Below are 18795 nucleotides of genomic sequence, written 5' to 3'. Positions count from 1 at the left end.
GGTAAGGGCTGAAGTATTTGGCACTGAGCATCGCTGGCCCAGGGCAAGTTGGCTACCTGACCCAAAATCGAATGATTGTGTAAGTCTCCATTTGCATCCCATTCTGCATACTGTTTAAGAGCAACCCTTATAAAAGCTCATTACATTGCGGCTGTAATGGTATACAAGAAAGCACTCCCATAAGCTGAGAATAGCAGAGCAACAGTGTCTAGTTCCCCCTAGGGAACTTTCTTATTAAATACTGACGTTGTTTGTTTTTTACATCAATAAATGGCAAGGATTTAAATATTTTCCTACATGTCATATTTGCTCCAAACCCTAGGCTATGAAACAATGCCAGATAATGGGAGACCATGTTGAGGAATTTGTTTTAAGATGGTTTTAATTGTTTTCTAGGTAGAATATTTTTCCGAGCTACTGTTAAACGGTGAGGCACAGGCTGGACGAAAGGGGTTTCCTGGGAAGCTTTCCAGGGGTCATATATGGGGTCTTGGACAACCTGTATACTATGAATTTCTGATGTGTTGTGTCATCAGTAGGTGGCAGTAGGTCGAAGACATGAAATGTGGAGCTTCTTATTCAAGGTGTGGTTTATGTAGGATGAGCTATTTATGTTTTGGGGAGATAGTAATACTGCATGATAAACATGGTAGCCTAGGTAATCAGGTCCACTGTGAAAACCACTAGCCTAGTGTGTGCAACTAGAAGTTCTGCAGATTTTAAATTAAATAAATAAAATGTTACTTGTCACATGCGCCAAATACAACAAGTGTAGACCTTACTGTGAAATGCTTACACACAAGCCCTTAACCAACAGTGCAGTTTTAAGGAAAATAAGAGTTAAGATAATATTTACCAAATAAATAAATAAATAACACAATAAAACAATAAGGAGGCTATTTACAGGGGGTAACGGTACCTAGTCAATGTTACATAAGTAGCCAATTCATGTCATGAGATGACATTGAATTAAAATGTTATTCATAGCAATAGCACAAAATCATTCAAACCATTAACTCAAAAATAGTTAATTTCAAAATCCTTCACAGTGAGTCCACAACCTCTACCTGCTACAAAGCACCCGCAGTATTTGACATTCACATCGGTATCCGCCAATCACAGAGCGCACGCGGTTCTGACTCCTCCCCAGTGTATAATTGAAGTTTCTTTAGTTTCTCCACTGGAGTCAACACGCAGTGTAGCCCGATCAATGGACGAATAAAAAGCAATAGGCTACCCGCAAACGAAACATGTTGCCCAAGAGCGTAAATGTATGTGTTACCCTGTGTCTATGGATTACAGAGTTGTCGACCCATGGAACTTTCGCTTCGAGGACCAGGCAGGATGACTCTTTCTTCACTGGCAGCATTTACCGAGCTAGATGTGCCTCAAGGTGTCTCAGCCTGCACATCACTCGCATCTCCGCTTTTTTCAAGCACTCCCAGGTAAGAGTGTGTTGCTCACAGTCTCTTCAACTTTTACGGAATTTACGCATTATGTGTCCCTCCTCATAATAAAAATAAGGCATTTTTCGAGAGACAGAGTTGAGGTCACGCACTGCATCTGTTGAATAAGCTATTGGTACTGAAATGTCAGTGTGTAAACGATTTGGCCTCTTCTATGAAATAAAAGCTTATTGATAATATTGTGGGGCCGAAAAGTGGCACAGTTGATTACCCTACAGGAGTCGATTGGTTTTGCGTTCCACTATATGGATAAATTCTGCAGCAGAGGACATGGCACTTACTATTATAATGCAGGGACATTCTAGCATTGCCATTCTGTTTAAAAAAAATCTATTAACTGGTTGATTAATAACCAATACAATTAAGCAATGAGTGCTGCTCTTGAGATTTGTTAACCAAGTTGAGGTTTTCACATTTTAGGCATTTGGCGTACACTCTTATCTAGAGCAATTTACAGGTGCAATTTGGTTTAAGTACCTTACTCAAGGGCACATTAACATATATTTTTTCTTCTTCACCTAGTTGGCTCGGGATTCAAACCAGCGACCTTTCAGCTACTGTCCCAATGCTCTTAACCTCTAGGCTACCTGTCACGTCTTTGGATGTATGCTCTACTTTGTGTATAGTCTATCAAAATGAGGCCGTTTTCTTCTCACCCCACATTAATTTCACTCACCTCACAATTAGCCATAAATAACCTGGAAAATGGATCACAAGGCTGATACACACCGATGGTGACCACCAAGTGTGTTTCGATGGCCTTCTACAATTTGTGTTGGAAGAAGTGATTTGTTGTACTTAGCCTTGTCCTCTGGGTGACTTGATAAGCGGTGTCAGAAGTTTTCACCCTTCACCGGACACACAGTTCTCTCTCATGACCCAGTGTAAAGGACTCACCACTGATCCTTCTCTTCTCCAGCACTCTTTCACCTTCTATCTGCACTCGGTTTTTTACTAGTGAACATTTGCATTTTCAAGGATGAAGTCGGGCCTTTCACACTGTAGTATTTTATTACTAATTGCTGTGTGAGTTTTGGAATCAATGTCAGGAGAACTCGTCAACTTGAGTAACTATCAATTGAGTGCTTTGTCTCTCTCTCTCTCCTCTATATTTGTTGGGTTTATGTTAGGTCATATGTTTTGTTGTTCTTTATTAGACCAGTTAATGTATTAAAGCTCTCATAAATTAGTTTGAAGATAATTTCAACAACTTCTCAACACTACCCAGGCATTTGATATTGAGGCATAAAATCAATCACCATTCAACTGAAAAGTCAAGAGGTTGAGGTGAAACTAGTGAACTCCCCTGCAACTATAAAGGGTTAATTGTCTAGTAATAGACTGCAGAGCCTTAGCATTTGTATTTGATCTCAGGTGTGTTCAGAGGCCAGGAAATTAGGAGGAAGAGGTGCATTTATGCTCAGTGATAAGGTGCTGGGTGAGCAGGCTTGCAGCTCCAAGAATAGAAGCCAATTGTTGTTGATACTCTGTGAGGACTGTCAAATGCACTGTGTTCTCTCTCAGCGGGCACTTTCATGTGGAAATGGGATGTCTGGTCAGCTGAAAAAACACATGCCTCCCTGTGCCCCAGCCCTAACCCCTGCCACCAAATTCCAGCGTCACGCTTCGTAGAAGGGACACTAGCCTCCTGATGCTACCCCCAGTGAGGTCACCTTCCTGCTAAATGCAGAGGCCCACTTTGGCTAAATGTGATAATCTCTAATGTACTTTTGCCACAAACTGGCGCATGCTCAGTCAGCGCTCGGCGTGCTGCAACCCACAGGTGGATCTGCTTCCTCTGCCAGATCTTATTACAGAGCAGGCCTGACCGGGCGGCTGCTCTCCTCCCTCCTCTAATATGATTGAGACTTTAGACCTCTTAATTCAACTCGGAAAGCATTCCTTCTTAGTAATAGGGGCAATTTAATACTGTTTAAGGAAACCAAGACACACAAAGTTTCCAGTTTCATGTAAATAGACACTTTCAGCAATAGCTTTTTATCTAGAGGGGACATTTACTGTTACTTGATTTTTCACATTAGAACAAAAATATAAAGTAACCTCTTTGTGTGTATTGTACAACAGCCAATTTTCATAACTTTTGTAGCAGCCAGAAACAATTTTGTTATGTTTTTTTTATATTGTCTTTTATAGAATTTATAGCCTAATAGATACATTTGTTTGTATATTGAAATGAAAAACTGGAAATGATTTTAGCACTTTCAGCTGTAAACTCCCAGACAAGTCCTCCCTTGAACTTGGCTGAATCAGGATCCAAGGAATACGGTTTTAATTGTCAGTGATGATGAGTTATTGAGCTTAGTAGGAACAGACTGAAGATGCAGTCGGAAAAAAGCATGGCCTTTTGGGTTTTGGATTTATGGCAATTTAAGATTTATGAATGTAGAATTACTTCCAAATCCACATGTTTTTATTGACATTTTACTTCGCTTATAGGGGACTTGTCAACCTGGTACAATAGACAGAGGGGAACACCCAGTCATAAATATGGTCACTGGACACTTTAAAATATTAAGAGTGAACTGGGTTCTCTGTTCACTTACATTCTGAAAGCATCAGGTTTGTAGTGGATGATTTATGTGAGGACCCATGAAGCCAAAAAACAAGGTGTGGACTTGTTATTACATTTGAAGTCATAAATGGAATTTAACATTTTATTTTTTTCATACCCAATTAGCGGAGGTACTGAAAGTTAGTATTGCACTTGAGAGACTTATGTTCATTGCTAAGGAAAGAAAGTAGTTTATCCATGTCTGCTTGTTTTAGCCTTTGATATTAAATAAGTTGGGGTGGAATCAGACGACAGCCACTGCTTGTCTCGTGTGGACTTTTTTTATTAGTGAAGACTGGATGAATAGGGGTCTATGTAGCTTGGCCACACCTCTGTAAAAGGTTTAATCCATGCCAGTCGTGTCTGTAATTGTCAGCTCTGTGAGTGCTACTGCCTGGTACATCCTCTAGTGTCTCCTCAGACAAACAGTACACATTCCTGACAGGATACAGCCTCAACACCTTCACCATTTCAATGTGATACAACATTCACTTATAGCTCCTATTATATTACTACTCGTGTATGTTATCCTGAAGGACAGGACTCTGTCACTAGCCCTGCCTTTCCATTCACACATTTTATTTACTCAGAGCCCACAGCTATGGACTTAGATCTGAAGGGCTTTTATTTGATCCAGTCAATAGATGACATGACCTAGGGGGTTGCTTAGTTATTTTGATCCAGTGAGGCTCCTGGGTTGTTGATGGACATATAGACAGGTTACTTGCTCTTTGAGCTGTCAAAAAATCAAACACACTTCGCTTTGAATGGGGTGCTGGGCCAGACTAATCCATAAAATAATAAAGTCTAGTCTGCACACCAAGATGCACTACACATATATTTATTGGTTGACAATATTTCGATCCAAATAGATGTCTGTCAGGTCTTTTACCAATGTCAGTGATGTACAATTTCTGTGCAGAATTGCTGAAAACATAAATATATTCATCAGCACTGATTTAATATAATGTAGGACTGCAGCTACACAATTATTCGTTTCTGAAAAATTGTATGTAGAAAGTGAACACTGAACAGAGATGTCACAAAAAAATCTTAATGATGAACAGGAAACAAAAGAGAGCGGTTTTCAAAAGAAGGAATGCAGAGCAGGCTTTTTGCCCATGTTCCTCAAATGTCTAGACGATACAACATGCCCCCGGCCACCTGCTCTTCCTTCTCAACTGACACAAGTCATAATACATCTCTGGGGTGAATCTGTGTTTACAGGACTTCACCAGTGACACAGAGAAAGCTGTGAGTTGATCTGGAAAGTATTAATCGATCAGTGTCTTTGACAGTCCCTCAGAAGCACTGCATAATGTTGAAACTGCTGAGGAATGCCACTGAGTCGTTGGGATGAAGTCTTGACCTATAATTATTCCCCATTGCTCTATGACATGCTGGGGTCAGGCCTGGACAGCTGGGGCAACGTCCCACTGAGCCCCACCAGTGCTGCAGAGATGCTGAGCAAAATTAACCCCTCTGCGGATCCCTATCTGTCGCCATTGACAAATGGGCTGTGAAAGGTGTTAAACTAGGCCTGTTATTTAGGAGCGGGTCTGGACTCTTGACAATTTGTATAAATGATCTCTAGTGTTCTCCCGGAGTGTAAATGCCAGGGGTTTATTTACTGTCACTTGATATATTATTTAGATTTATTTTTAATTTTTTATACCATCAGATTTGTATGAGCCTACACATAAAAATATCCATTATGTTATAGAGCACAACATTTCAATCAAAATACAGTACATAACAGTGCATTCGGAAAGTATTCAGACCCCTTGACTTTTTACACATTTTGTAACAGCCTTATTCTAAAATGGATTAAGTTTTTCCCCCATCATCAATATACACACAATACCCATAATGACAAAGCAAAAACTGTTTTTTAGAAATGTTTGCAAATGTATTAAATATGAAAAACAGAAATATTACATTTGTATAAGTATTCACACCCTTTACTCAGCACCATTGGCAGCAATTACAGCCTCAAGTCTTCTTGGGTATGTCGCTACAAGCTTGGCACACTTGTATTTGGGGAGTTTCTCCAATTATTCTCTGCAGATCCTCTCAAGCTCTGTCAGGTTGGATGGGGAGCGTCGCTGCACAGCTATTTTCAGTTCGATCGGGCTCAAGTTCGGGCTCTGGCTTTTTCCGAAGCCACTCCTGTATTGTGTTGGCTGTGTGCTTAGGGTTGTTGTTCTGTTAGAAGGTGAACTTTTGCCCTAGTCTGAGGTCCTGAGCGCTCTGGAACAGGTTTTCATCAAGGATCACTCTGTACTTTGCTCTGTTCATCTTCCCCTTGATCCTGACTAGTCTCCCAGTCCCTGCCGCTGAAAAACCTCCCCACAGCATGATGCTGCCACCACTGTGCTTCACCGTAGGGATGGTGCCATGTTTCCTCCAAACATGAAGCTTGGCATTCAGGCCAAAGATATGAAGCTTGGCATTCAGGCTAAAGATTTCAATCTTGGTTTCATCAGACCAGAGTCTCATGGTCTGAGAGTCCTTTAGTGGGCTGTCATGTGCCTTTTACTGAGGAGTGGCTTCTGTCTGGCCACTCTACCAAGGCCTAATTGGTGGAGTGCTGCAGAGATAGTTGTTCTTCTGGAAGTTTCTCCCATCTCCACAGAGGAGCTTTGTCCGAGTGACCATCGGGTTCTTGGTCACCTCCCTGACCAAGGCCTTTCTCCCCTGATTGCTCAGTTTGGCTGGGCGACCAGCTCAAGGAAGAGTCTTGGTGGTTCCAAACGTCTTCCATATTAGAATGACGGAGGCTACTGTGTTCTTGGGGAACTTCAATGCAGCAAACATTTTTGGGTACCCAGATCTGTACCCCAACACCCCGACAATCCGGTCTCAGAGCTCTACGGACAACTCCTTTGCCTCACAGATTGTTTTTTTCTCTACCTGTTTTTGTCATTATGGGGTATAGTGTGTAGATTGAGAGGAAAAAAAATATTTAATCAATTTTAGAATAAGGCTGTAACAACAATGTGGAAGAAGTCAAGTGGTCTGGATACTTTCCGAACACCTTCCTAATTTTGAGTTGCATCCCCCCTCCCTTCTGCCCAGCCTAAATTCATCGGGGCATGGACTCTACAAGGTGTCAAAAGCATTCCACGGGGATGCTGGCCCATGTTGAATCCAATGCTTCCCACAGTTGTCAAATTGGCTGGATGTCCTTTGGGTTTCTTGATACCCACGAGAAACAGTTGTGTGGAAAAACCCAGCAGCGTTGCAGTTCTTAAAACCGGTGTGCCTGTGCCTGGCCACTATTATCATACCTCGTTTCAAGGCAATTAAATATTTTGTCTTGCCCACTCACCCTCTGAATGGCACACTTACACAATCCATGTCTCAATTGTGTGATGGCTTAAAATCCTTCTTTATCCTTTCACTTCCCCTTCATGTACCGGTACACTGATTTTGAAGTGGATTTAACAAGTTCTGTCAGTAAGGGATCATAGCTTTCACCTGGTTAGTCTGTCATGGAAAGAGCAGGTGTTCTTAATGTTTTTTATTCTCAGTGTACATACTTTTCTTCTGTAGTATTGCTTACTGTATCCTACCCTGTTGCAGCCTGCCTTAAAGGTGCATTCTTCATGTTTTCCGGTTCCAAAATGTCAGGTGCTGTCTTTGAAATGTAATCTATAGGTGGAACATAGTGATGGGGGGATCGATAAAGTTACATAATCTTTGTTATTTTTGATGTATCGTTTTGACTATCGCAGTATAATTTTGACACTAGTTGGCTATACCCACACCAAAACTCCAGTATTTTTCCTTCATAGATTATTCTCAATCTTATTTTTAAATAGGGAGCCAATTTATTTTCAGCACCTTTCTTTCCATGACTGTTAACTTTTGTTTCCTCATGGATCTCTCTTGTCCTCTGTGTCAGACATATGGTAAGCAATATGTTTGGAACATCAAATAGCAATAAAATCACAGTATCAAATCGAAATGCATATAGAATCGCAATATATATCGGATCTGCACCTAAGTATGGTGATATCGTGAGGTCCCTGGCAATTCCCTACTAATTTGGTCTTTGTTTGGTAAAATTCTGAGTTTTGTCAGTCTTTCATCCTGTTCATTAGTAACATGGATTTATTTGAGATGTTATTAAAATTGGCAGTAGAGCAGCTTGTGGAATGGACGTTTAAAGGTAGAATCTGCTGGAGGGGGAAATAGTGGCCCCAACCACTGGCTGTCCCACCACCGTTATTGTTGCCGAACTGAGGAGCGTTGCTCAGCATGGTACAAAATACATTGTACATATTGTGCTCTTCTATCTCCTGTGCAATGATGTCTGTGAGGGGAAGAAACTGTTTTCAGTAACTTCTGTGTTATAGTATTGCAAATGCAGTTACACAATTAAGTAATACAGCTTTAGAAGTTTGTTCTAGAATTCCTGATGTACCATGAATGTCTTTGAAGCCAGCTGACTGTTATACTTGACGCCAAACACGCAGTGCTCACTGGTACTGGATGGCAAAGTAAAGCCTTTAATGATCAGTTTTTTCCTGAGGTCTCACTGGGAATTTCCACTGGATTACATTGTTTGAGAAGGCTTTGAACTTGACATTGAACTTGAGCAGACGTCTTGGTTTGCAGACCTTTTAAAGTTTGGCTAGTCAGGCAGTCCTGCCGCAGTGTCTTATTGTACAGAACAAAGCACTGATTCATGTCTTAACGGTGACCTTTCATTTGTAACATACGTCAGCTCATGGAAATTCACACTCATTGCCTTTTATTTACGTTTCCTTTCTCTATATTTGAAATGTCCAAACTATTCATAATGGCAAATTAACTTCATTGGGAATTTGAGCTAACCAATGAAGCACATGAATCTTCCAACCTACAGCCAGAGTGCAATTTTAGCCCTTTTTAGCCCCTAATCAAATGGTCAATTTTGTCTGGGTGGTTATTTATCTTACATTTAATGTCCAAGTGAATCCATATGGGAGAGAATAGCCTTGTGGTCCTTTGCTCTATTGGAGCTCAGGAAATAGCCACTTGTGTCAGGCTTTTAAGACATTAGAACTTCTCAAGATGACAGGGAGACACTTTGTCTTTAGGTACAATTGGGACCAAATCTTTGGCTTCATGGGTTCCAGAAGGTGACACAAAGCAATTAGGTGGGTATTGGAGGTGTCTGCAGTCTCCATACGAGTGCTGACATCAATTCCTATGCGAGTGACCCCTGGGATGTCTGTTGTGAGATCAAATGCAGGCACTCCAATTCTGAACGACACTGAAACTGACCAGAGATCCGCTCCACTCTGACCTTACTTCGTTAGGATTCATATTGGGGTGAAAGAATCTTAACTTCTAATTAAAATAATTAGAAAATGTTTTTCTTTGTGGTGAAACCAATTCAGAGCACATGTTTGTTTTTTCTTTTCAGATGTTTGTTTGAATTGTAGTGTGAATAGCTACTGTGTGTCCTGGAATGAAACACCTTTCTTTTTGCATTACATTGACAATGACTGAAATAGATTTTTCTCCCTATAAAATCATAAGTCATAATCTTCTTTCTATTTTCATTACAGAATAATGGATCCTTGGTGTGGTGTCAGAATCACAAACAGTGCTCAAAGGTATGTAACACGTCTTGGCTGCATATGCTTAAAAAAACTAAATGACAGGAAATGTACAAAACAAGTTTGAGAGCTGATTTATACCATAACTTTATAGACGTTCTAGGCAAACAATTTTAAACTGTGATAGCTGTTAAGCCCTTTACCTTCTCATCAGTCAAGTTGTTCTAGGTTTACTGAGATTCCACAACCCATTTCTGATACAGCTCTTTGTTCATTAGAATTACAGTAGGCCATTTTATCCTCCATTTCTCGAGGGTCTTGTTTGGGTTTCGTGCCCTGTCCCGAAGACGGTTGGTAGTAAGACTGTTGACAGGTGCTCTGAAAAGATGGTGCTGATATCTCCTCTCAGCTTCACCGGGAGCTGTTGACAAGCCCCTCACTGTGGTGTTGAGTCCACTTAGCAGACAGTAGACTGAGGACAGACTCAGCCCAAGGCATTCTGGGACAACAACCAGAAAGGCTTATGACAATGACACAACAGTGGGGCTCGAACACATGGGGCAACTCTGAACCCTTAGGGGACCACTTTTTGGCCTGCCCCATGTGACTCTGGCCAAAACATTTGCACTTTACTGCCAATAGGGTGCTATTTCATACTGTAACTGATGTGCTCTGTCTGTCAAACTCTTCTGTTCACATAAACCAGGACAGCAGCAACCGGCCTACTCGTTGGTTCTGATTGTGTCATAGTTTGAGGACTGAATTCCAACCAGGAAGTAAATAGTCTAGCTGAGTGTTCTCATTCACACTTCTACAGAAGTATACTGTTTTTTGCTTTTAATTTCCTGTGTATTCGTTTGTTATAAAAACATTGTCTAAATAGCTTATGTGAAGCGTGCTATTATGAAGGTGATGACCAATTTGGATCTCATCCTTGTCTGTACTAGCTCATATGGCTTGTTCATTTGGCATGGAGCACAGGTAGAGAAAACAGGAGGTGGCAGGGTAGCCTAGTGGTTAGTGTTGGACTAGTAACTGGAAGGTTGCAAGTTCAAACACCCGAGCTGACACGGTACAAATCTGTCGTTCTTTCCCTGAACAGGCAGTTAACCCACTTCCTAGGCTGTCATTGTAAGTAAGAATTTATTCTTAACTGACTTGCCTGGTTAAATAAAGGTTAAAAAAACACACAAAAAACAACAACAAAAACCAAATGCTCTCCTGTGTTTATGTTTGTGTTTCTCACGCTGTTTTATTGAGGTTGTATTCTAAATCATATACCTGGAAATGTCCAAGGACACCCAGTTCATTCGTCAAAGCTCGTGTGCTGAACATTTGGGCCCAATTAGTGTTGGACAGTATGATTTACAAAGGATGATTTGGACACCCTCTGATTATAAATGACTACATGGATAATATGAAACACAGTGAAATGTCAAAATGCATAACAGCCTTTGCCGACTTCACAGTATTGCATTTGTTATGAAGATGAATTACAATCAACATCTTGTATTCACGCCCACATGTAACCAATCCCCTTTTGTTTGATATTTTAAATATTTCTATGTTCCTTCAAATCAAATTCTATTGGTCACATACACATGTTTAGCAGATGTTATTGCGAGTGTAGCGAAATCCTTGTGCTTCTAGTTCTGACAGTGCAGCAATATCTAACAAGTAATATCTAACAATTTCACAACACATACCCAATACGCACAAATGGAATTAAGAATGTATAAATATATGGACGAGCAATGTCAAACCCAGGGCCTCAAGCTTAATGATGAGCTTGGAGAGCACTATGGTGTTGAATGCTGAACTATAGTCAATGAACAGTATTCTTACATAGGTATTCCTCTTGTCCAGATGGGATTGGGCAGTGTGATGGCGATTGCATCGTCTGGGGACCTATTGAGGCGGTAAACAAATTGAAGTGGGTCTAGGGTGACAACTAAGGTGGAGGTGACATGATCCTTGACTAGTTTCTCAAGCACTTCATGATGACAGAGGTGAGTGCTACGTGGCAATAGTAATTTAGTTCAGTTACCTTTTGATTCTTGGGTACATGAACAATGGTGGCCATCTTGAAGCATGTGGGGACCGCAGACTGGGATGGCCAGCTGGTCTGCGCATGCTCTGAGGGCGCGCCTTCTGGGCCGGCAGCCTTGCAAGGTTTAATGCGTTTAAATGTCTTACTCACGTCGGCCACGGAGGAGAGCCCACAGTTCTTGGTAGCAGGCTGTGTCGGTAGCACTGTGTTATCCTCAAAGAGGGCAAAGAACATGTTAAGCTTGTCCGGAAGCCAGATGTCGGTGTCCGCAACGTAGCTGGTTTTCCTTTTGTAGACCCTGCCACATGTCTTGTGTCTGAGCTGTTGAATTGCGACTCCACTTTGTCTCTCTACTGACGTTTTGCATGTTTGATTGCCTTGCGGAGGGAATGACTACTCTGTTGGTTTTCTGCCATATTCCCAGTCACCTTACCATCTTTTAATGTGGTGGTTCACAATTTTAAGTTTTGCGCGAATGCTGCTATCTATCCTCTTTCTTTTTAGGGTAGGTTTTAACCTCCCTAGGGTATGTGCGTCCCACCGGGCCAACATCCAGTGAGTTTGCAGAGCTCCAAATTCAAATACACAAATACTCATTATAAAAGATACAACTATTAAACATAATCTTTAAATCTAACTTCTTGTGAATCCAACCACCGTGTCAGATTTTAAAAATGCTTTACGGCGAAAGCATACCTTACGATTATTTGAGAACATAGCCCAGCAGACAAATCATTACAAACAGTAACCAGCCAAGTACAAGAGATACACAAGTCAAAAATAGAGATAAAGTAATCACTTACCTTTGTCTTCTGAGTACAACCATATGAAGATCATTCATGTATTCAATAAATGTTCCTTTTGTTCGATAGTCTCTTTATATCCAAAAACCTCATATTGTTTGCGTTTTCTTCTGTAATCCACAGGCTCAAACGCAGTCACAACAGGCAGAAAAAAAATCAAATAGTATCTGTAAAGTTCGTAGAAACATTTCAAACGATGTTCATAATAAATCCTCAGGTTGTTTTTAGCCTAAATAATCGATAATATTTCAACCGGACAATAATTTAGTCAATATAAAAGGTAAACAAGCACTCTCCCGGTCGCGCCATGAAAAAGCTCTGTGACACAGCAGGGTCCACTCATTGACTGCTCTTACTTCCTAATTTTTCAGAACACAAGCCAGAACCAATTTCTAAAGACTGTTTACATATAGTGGAAGGCATAGAAACTGCAATTTGAGTCCTAAGTCAATGGATACTGTAATGGCATTGAATAGAGAACTACACACACAAAATCCTACTTCCTGAATTGATTTTTCTCAGGTTTTCGCCTGCCAAATCAGTTCTGTTATACTCACAGACATTATTTGAACAGTTTTGGAAAAGTTAGTGTTTTATATCCAAATCTACTAATTATATGCATATCCTATCTTCTGGGCCTGAGTAGAAGAAGGCAGTTTAATTTGGGCACGCTTTTCATCCAAAATTCCAAATGCTGCCCCCCTACCCTAGAGAAGTTAATAGTCACAGTGGGTACAACATCTCCTATACACTTCCTGATAAACTCAGTTACTGTTTCGGTATTTTTGTCAATATTATTCTCGGAAGCTACCCGGAACATTTGCCAGTCCGGCGATCAAAACAATCTTGAAGTGTGGATTCCGATTGGTCAGACCAGTGTTAAATAGTCCTTAGCACAGGTACATCATGCTTGAGTTTCTGCCTATATGAAGGGAGGAGCAAAATTGAGTCCTGGTCAGATTTACAAAAAAAAGGCGGGAGAGGGCCTTGTATGTATCCCAGAAGTTGGAGTAACAGTGGTCTAGTGTTTTAGGCAGCCTTTTCTTCAAATTTGCTTTGTTAAAATTCCCAGCTACAATAAAAGCAGCCTCAGGATATAAGTCAAGTCCAGTGAAGTTCCTTGAGGGCCGTCGTGGTATCAAATTGAGGGATCTAGATGGCTGTGACTATAATCGAAGAGAATTCTCTTGGGAGATAGTACGGTCGGCATTGGATTGAGGTTTTCTAGGTCGGGTGAACAAAAGGACTTGACTTCCTGTATGTTATCACAGTGTATGTTAAAATCCCTGATGTCTCTCTGGAAAGAAACCCTTGCCCTGATCTCATCACCTTTGTTATCCAGGGACTGAACATTAGCGAGTAATATACTCGGAAGCGGTGGGTGGTGTGCGTGCCTCCTAAGTCGGGCCAGATGACCGCGCCGAGTGCCCCTTTTTTGTCGGCGTTGTCTTGGGTCAGCCTCTGGAATCAGTTCAATTGCCCTGGGTGGTGCGAACAGAGGATCCGCTTCGGTAAAGTTGTATTCCTGGTCGTAGTGCTGGTGAATTACCGCCGCTCTGATATCCAATAGTTCTTCCTGGCTGTATGTAATAACATTTTCTAGGCTAACAATGTAAGGAATAATACAGAAAAAAAAATACAGAAAAGTTTCCTAAGAACTAGAAGCGGGACAGCCCTCTCTAAGCTCCATCTTCTGATTTGATATTCAATGCAGATTGTGATTAATTGAAAAAGGTTTTGGGAACATCAGTTATTAAGGTCCTCATACAATCTGCTTTATGAGCTGGGTGGTTCGAACCCTGAATGTCTGACAGCTATGGTATCAGACCAACATATCTGGCTGCATAAAACATATCTGACAGCCGTGGTATATAATAATAATAAATAATATGCCATTTAGCAGACGCTTTTATCCAAAGTGACTTACAGTCATGTGTGCATACATTCTACGTATGGGTGGTCCCGGGAATCGAACCCACTACCCTGGCGTTACAAGCGCCATGCTCTACCAACTGAGCTACAGAAGGACCACGGACCCCATATCAGACCAACATATCTTTTAACCTCTCTAATTAAGTTGGTAACCCGTTTTATAATAGCAGTAAGGCACCTCGGGTTTGTGGTATTTATTATTATTTAACCTTTTTTTATACTCTGCAAGTCAGTTAAGAACAAATTCTTATTTACAATGACGGCCTAGGAACAGTCGGTTAACTGCCTTGTTCAGGTGCAGAACGACAGATTTTTACCTTGTCAGCTCGGGGATTCGATCTAGCAACCTTTTGGTTACTGGCCCAAAGCTTTAACTATTAGGCTACCTTCTGCCCCTGGCCAATATACCACGGCGAAGGGCTGTATCCAGGCTCTCAATGTTGCAAATGAGAACTTGTTCTCAACTAGCCTACCTGGTTAAATAAAGGTGAAATAAAATGTTGCGTCGTGGGTAAGAACAGCCCTTAGCCGTGGTATATTGGCCATATACCACATCCCCTCTGGCCTTATTGCTTAAGTATATATTTCTGTATGTGATCATATATGCACATTATCATTACATTATACTGTACATTGCAACATTTAGAACTTACATGGCACTAATGAAATACATTAACTTAATTTAATATTGCTGCGAGCCTCTGGGAAAAGCATCTTAAGTCGCTCTGGATAAGGGAATATCTCCTAAATTACAAAAATGTAAATGCTAAATTAATATTTCTGGGCTCCAGAACTTGTTCAGGTCATGCCTAATGAGCTCGTCATGGTGTTTTTTTAAAGGAGAGATATGGCTTCATTTTAAAGGAGAGCCTCTGTTGGTTTCACTTTAATGCAGTGAAACTTGTTTCTCTCCTTTCCATGGTGATGGCCAACATCAGGTTTTGGCACAAGCCATTCACCAGTCATTCATCATGAGTTTTATGTTTGAAAAGGCTGTTGCTGGCTGCAAGTCCAAGCACTGCATAGGGTTTTCATAATCAACCGGCTACATTGCTAGAACTCTGAAAATGCTAGAGATTCTAACGTGTGTGTGTGTGTGTGTGTGTGTGTGTGTGTAATTTAAAAATATATATATTATAATTTTGGGGTTTTACTATCCTTGTGTGGACCAGATATCCTCACGAGATCAGTAAGACAAGGAAAATTCGGACAAGTGGGACATTTCACCGTGCCTGCCAAGGAAAGGCTATTTTAAAGTTCGTTTTTGTATTTATTATGGACCCCCCCCCATTAGCTAACCCTAAAATAGCCTTTTTCCTTGGGGAGGCCTGGCGAAATGTCTCGTCCGAATTTTCCATGTTTTACTATCCTTGTGAGGACATCTACTCTTCCTGGGGTCCACCAAAATGAAGGCAGTTGTATACAATTAAAACATTTTACATTTCACAATACATTAAGTGTGTGCCCTCAGGCCACTACTCTACTACTACATATCTACAATACATTAAGTGTGTCCGCAGGCCACTACTCTACTACTACATATCTACAATACATTAAGTGTGTACCCTCAGGCCACTACTCTACTACTACATATCTACAATACATTAAGTGTGTGTCCTCAGGCCACTACTCTACTACTACATATCTACAATACATTAAGTGTGTCCGCAGGCCACTACTCTACTACTACATATCTACAATACATTAAGTGTGTACCCTCAGGCCACTACTCTACTACTACATATCTACAATACATTAAGTGTGTGTCCTCAGGCCACTACTCTACTACTACATATCTACAACACAAAATCCATGTGTGCGTACGTTATTGTGTATGTCTCCACAATCCCCGCTCTTCCATAAGGTGTATTTTATCTGTTTTTTTTAAGTCTAATTCTACTGCTTGCATGAGTTACTTTATGTGGAATAGAGTTCCATGTAGTCATGGCTCTATGTAGTACTGTGTGACGCCCATAGTCTATTCTAGACTTGGGGACTGAATAGATCTCTGGTGGCATGTCTTGTGGGGCACGCATGGGTGTCTGAGCTGTGCTAGTAGTTTAAACAGGCAGCCCGTTGCGTTCAACATGTCAATACTTCTCGTAAGTACAAGTAGTGAGGAAGTCAATCTCTCCTCTACTTTGAGCCAGGAGAGATTGACATGCATAATATTAATGTTAACTCTCCACGTACATTTTAAGCACTAGCCGTGCAGCCCTTTTCTGGGCCAATTGTAATTTTCCTAAGTCCCTCTTTATGGTACCTGACCACACGACGGACAGTAGTCCAGGTGCGACAAAACTAGGGCCTTTAGGACCTACCTTTTTGATAGAGTTGTTAAGTGCTTTATTTTAGACAGACCTCTCCCCATCTTAGCTACTGTTGCATCAATATGTTTTGACTATGGCAGTTTAGTCTCCTCAACTTGCTCAATTCCACATTATTCATTACAATATTTGAGGTTTAGTGAACGATTTGTCCCAAATACAATACTTTTAGTTTTTTGAAATATTTAGGACTACTTATTTCTTGTCACCCATTCTGAAACTGTTGCAGTGATTTCCCTTGCTGTGGTAGCTGATGTGTATTGTGTTGAGTCCTCAGCATACAGAGACACACAGGTTTTACTCAGAGCCAGTGGCAGGTCATTAGTAAAGATTGATAAAAGTAAGGGGCCTATACAGCTGTCCTGGAGAATGCCGGACTCTACCAGGTTTATTTTGGAGATGCTTCCGTTAAAGAACACCATCTGTATACATTTCTCTCAGCCAATCATCAGTCATTTGTGTAAGTGCCGTACATGTTGAATGCCCTTCCCTATAAGCGTGCTTAAAGTCTGTTCACTGTGAAGTAGCATTGTATCTGGCCAAACACTATTTTTTCCAAAAGTTTACTAAGGGCTGGTAACAGGCTGTTTGAGCCTGTAAAGGGTGCCATACTATTCTCGGGTAGCGGAACTTCTTGCTTCCCTCCAGGCCTGAAGGCACACACTTTCCTGTAGGATTAGATTGAAGAAATGGCAAACAGGATTGGCAATGTTGTCTACTATCATCCTCTGTCATTTTTCCATCCAAGTTGTCAGACCCAGGTAGCTTGTCATTGTTGATAGACAACAATATTTTAGTTCAAGTCTTCCACCGTCACTTTAGGGTTTGGGGTTATGGGTGGGGTTAAGGGTAGGGTTAGGTTAAGAGTATGGAAAAATAGTAATTTGAATGCGAGTCAATAGTTTGGTCCCCACAAGGATAGTAAAACAAGTGTGTGTGTGTGTGTGTGTTACATATCAGTTAACATTTTGGACTTGTTTAGGCTGTACTTTCAGACATGATTGTTTGGAGTGTGAACATGATGTAACATCTTTTAAAGTAATATTAAAAGTTCACAATAGTCTTTCCTTCCTTCCTCGCTCTCTTTCTTTCAGCCTCTCAAAGCACAGGGGCCATAGTGTCAGCTCAAACAATCACTCCAAATGGGCCCATGTCGTACAGTGCCTCTGTGTGAATGGCTACAGACTCTAATTAGCCTCTCCTTACTTCATGAACAGCTCCCTGTCAAACAGAGAGACAAAAGCATTGGCTGAAAAGTCATCCTCCCCCTTCCTGGGTCTACCTTGCCAAGGGGCTGCAGCCTGCCCTATCCATCCATCCAGGCCCATAGTGTGGTCCCTGTGTGGTAAAGACTGGTTCATTATTTAGACAAAGATGCTGTGACCCTATCCATCTGTCAGTGGTTAAGGAAATCAACGCCTCACAGTATTCAACTGAGACGGAGGAAAGTCCTCCTGGCCTTCTCCAATGCAGTTTCCATAGCCTCCCAACTCCCAGCAGCCCCCATTGTCATGGTGATTAACCCCCCCTGCCCTCTTGCCGGGGCAGGGAGAGGTGGCAGTGGCAGGGAATCAATAGCATGCCATAACAACAGGCCAACCCCTATTCAGTCGAGACGCCATGAGGACTGAGTGGAGAGTAGGCAGCCATTTGTATGAGCTATTGAGCTATTGTCATTTGGTCTACTCTGCTTTCATAATGTCCCACTTGAGACATTTGGATAAGGTACTCATCGAAAGTTTGCAAACTGCAGGGCGTTCTCTCTTTTCCTGCTCCTTGTGCAAAGAGTGTCTTTGTGTGCGTGCGTATGCGTGCGTGTGTGTCTGCAGCAGACAAAAAGCTTTCCACATGCAGAGTATGGCTGACATTAACGTGGGCTGCTTTCCCCAAGGGTGTGATCCAAGCGCCAAATCATATGCTAGGATTGAGTTGAGGCAGCTAAATGTCAGTTTGCAAATAAGCAATGCACTTCATTATCATTACCCAAACTCCTCACAGGGAAGGAGAACAAAAAGACGGTGTGCCATGCTCCGTTACCCAGGCCTGGAGATAACTGTGTAAATTCCAGCATTTCAACCCATTTCTTCAATACC

The 18795-nt window shown here is 41.4% G+C and overlaps 1 protein-coding gene across 2 annotated transcripts in view; it reads left to right on the top strand.

The window, feature by feature from the left end:
- The first annotated feature begins 1163 nt into the window (after positions 1 to 1163).
- Positions 1164 to 18795, top strand: part of LOC118366801 (anosmin-1-like) — a 60832-nt gene continuing 43200 nt past the window's right edge. The window contains exons 1-2 of one of the 2 annotated variants that reach the window (XM_052493368.1): positions 1164 to 1445; positions 9600 to 9647. In XM_052493368.1, the coding sequence (XP_052349328.1) occupies positions 1251 to 1445; positions 9600 to 9647 (243 nt within the window). In that variant the 5' untranslated portion in view covers positions 1164 to 1250. The remainder of the gene's footprint in view (positions 1446 to 9599; positions 9648 to 18795) is intronic. The other variant, XM_035749492.2, reaches the window with a different exon arrangement.

The sequence above is a fragment of the Oncorhynchus keta genome, chromosome 34 (genome assembly GCF_023373465.1).
Source record: "Oncorhynchus keta strain PuntledgeMale-10-30-2019 chromosome 34, Oket_V2, whole genome shotgun sequence".
Classification (NCBI taxonomy): Eukaryota; Metazoa; Chordata; class Actinopteri; order Salmoniformes; family Salmonidae; genus Oncorhynchus; species Oncorhynchus keta.
Note: the sequence above shows the minus strand (reverse complement) of the source record. Positions and strands in the feature narration are given on the sequence as shown.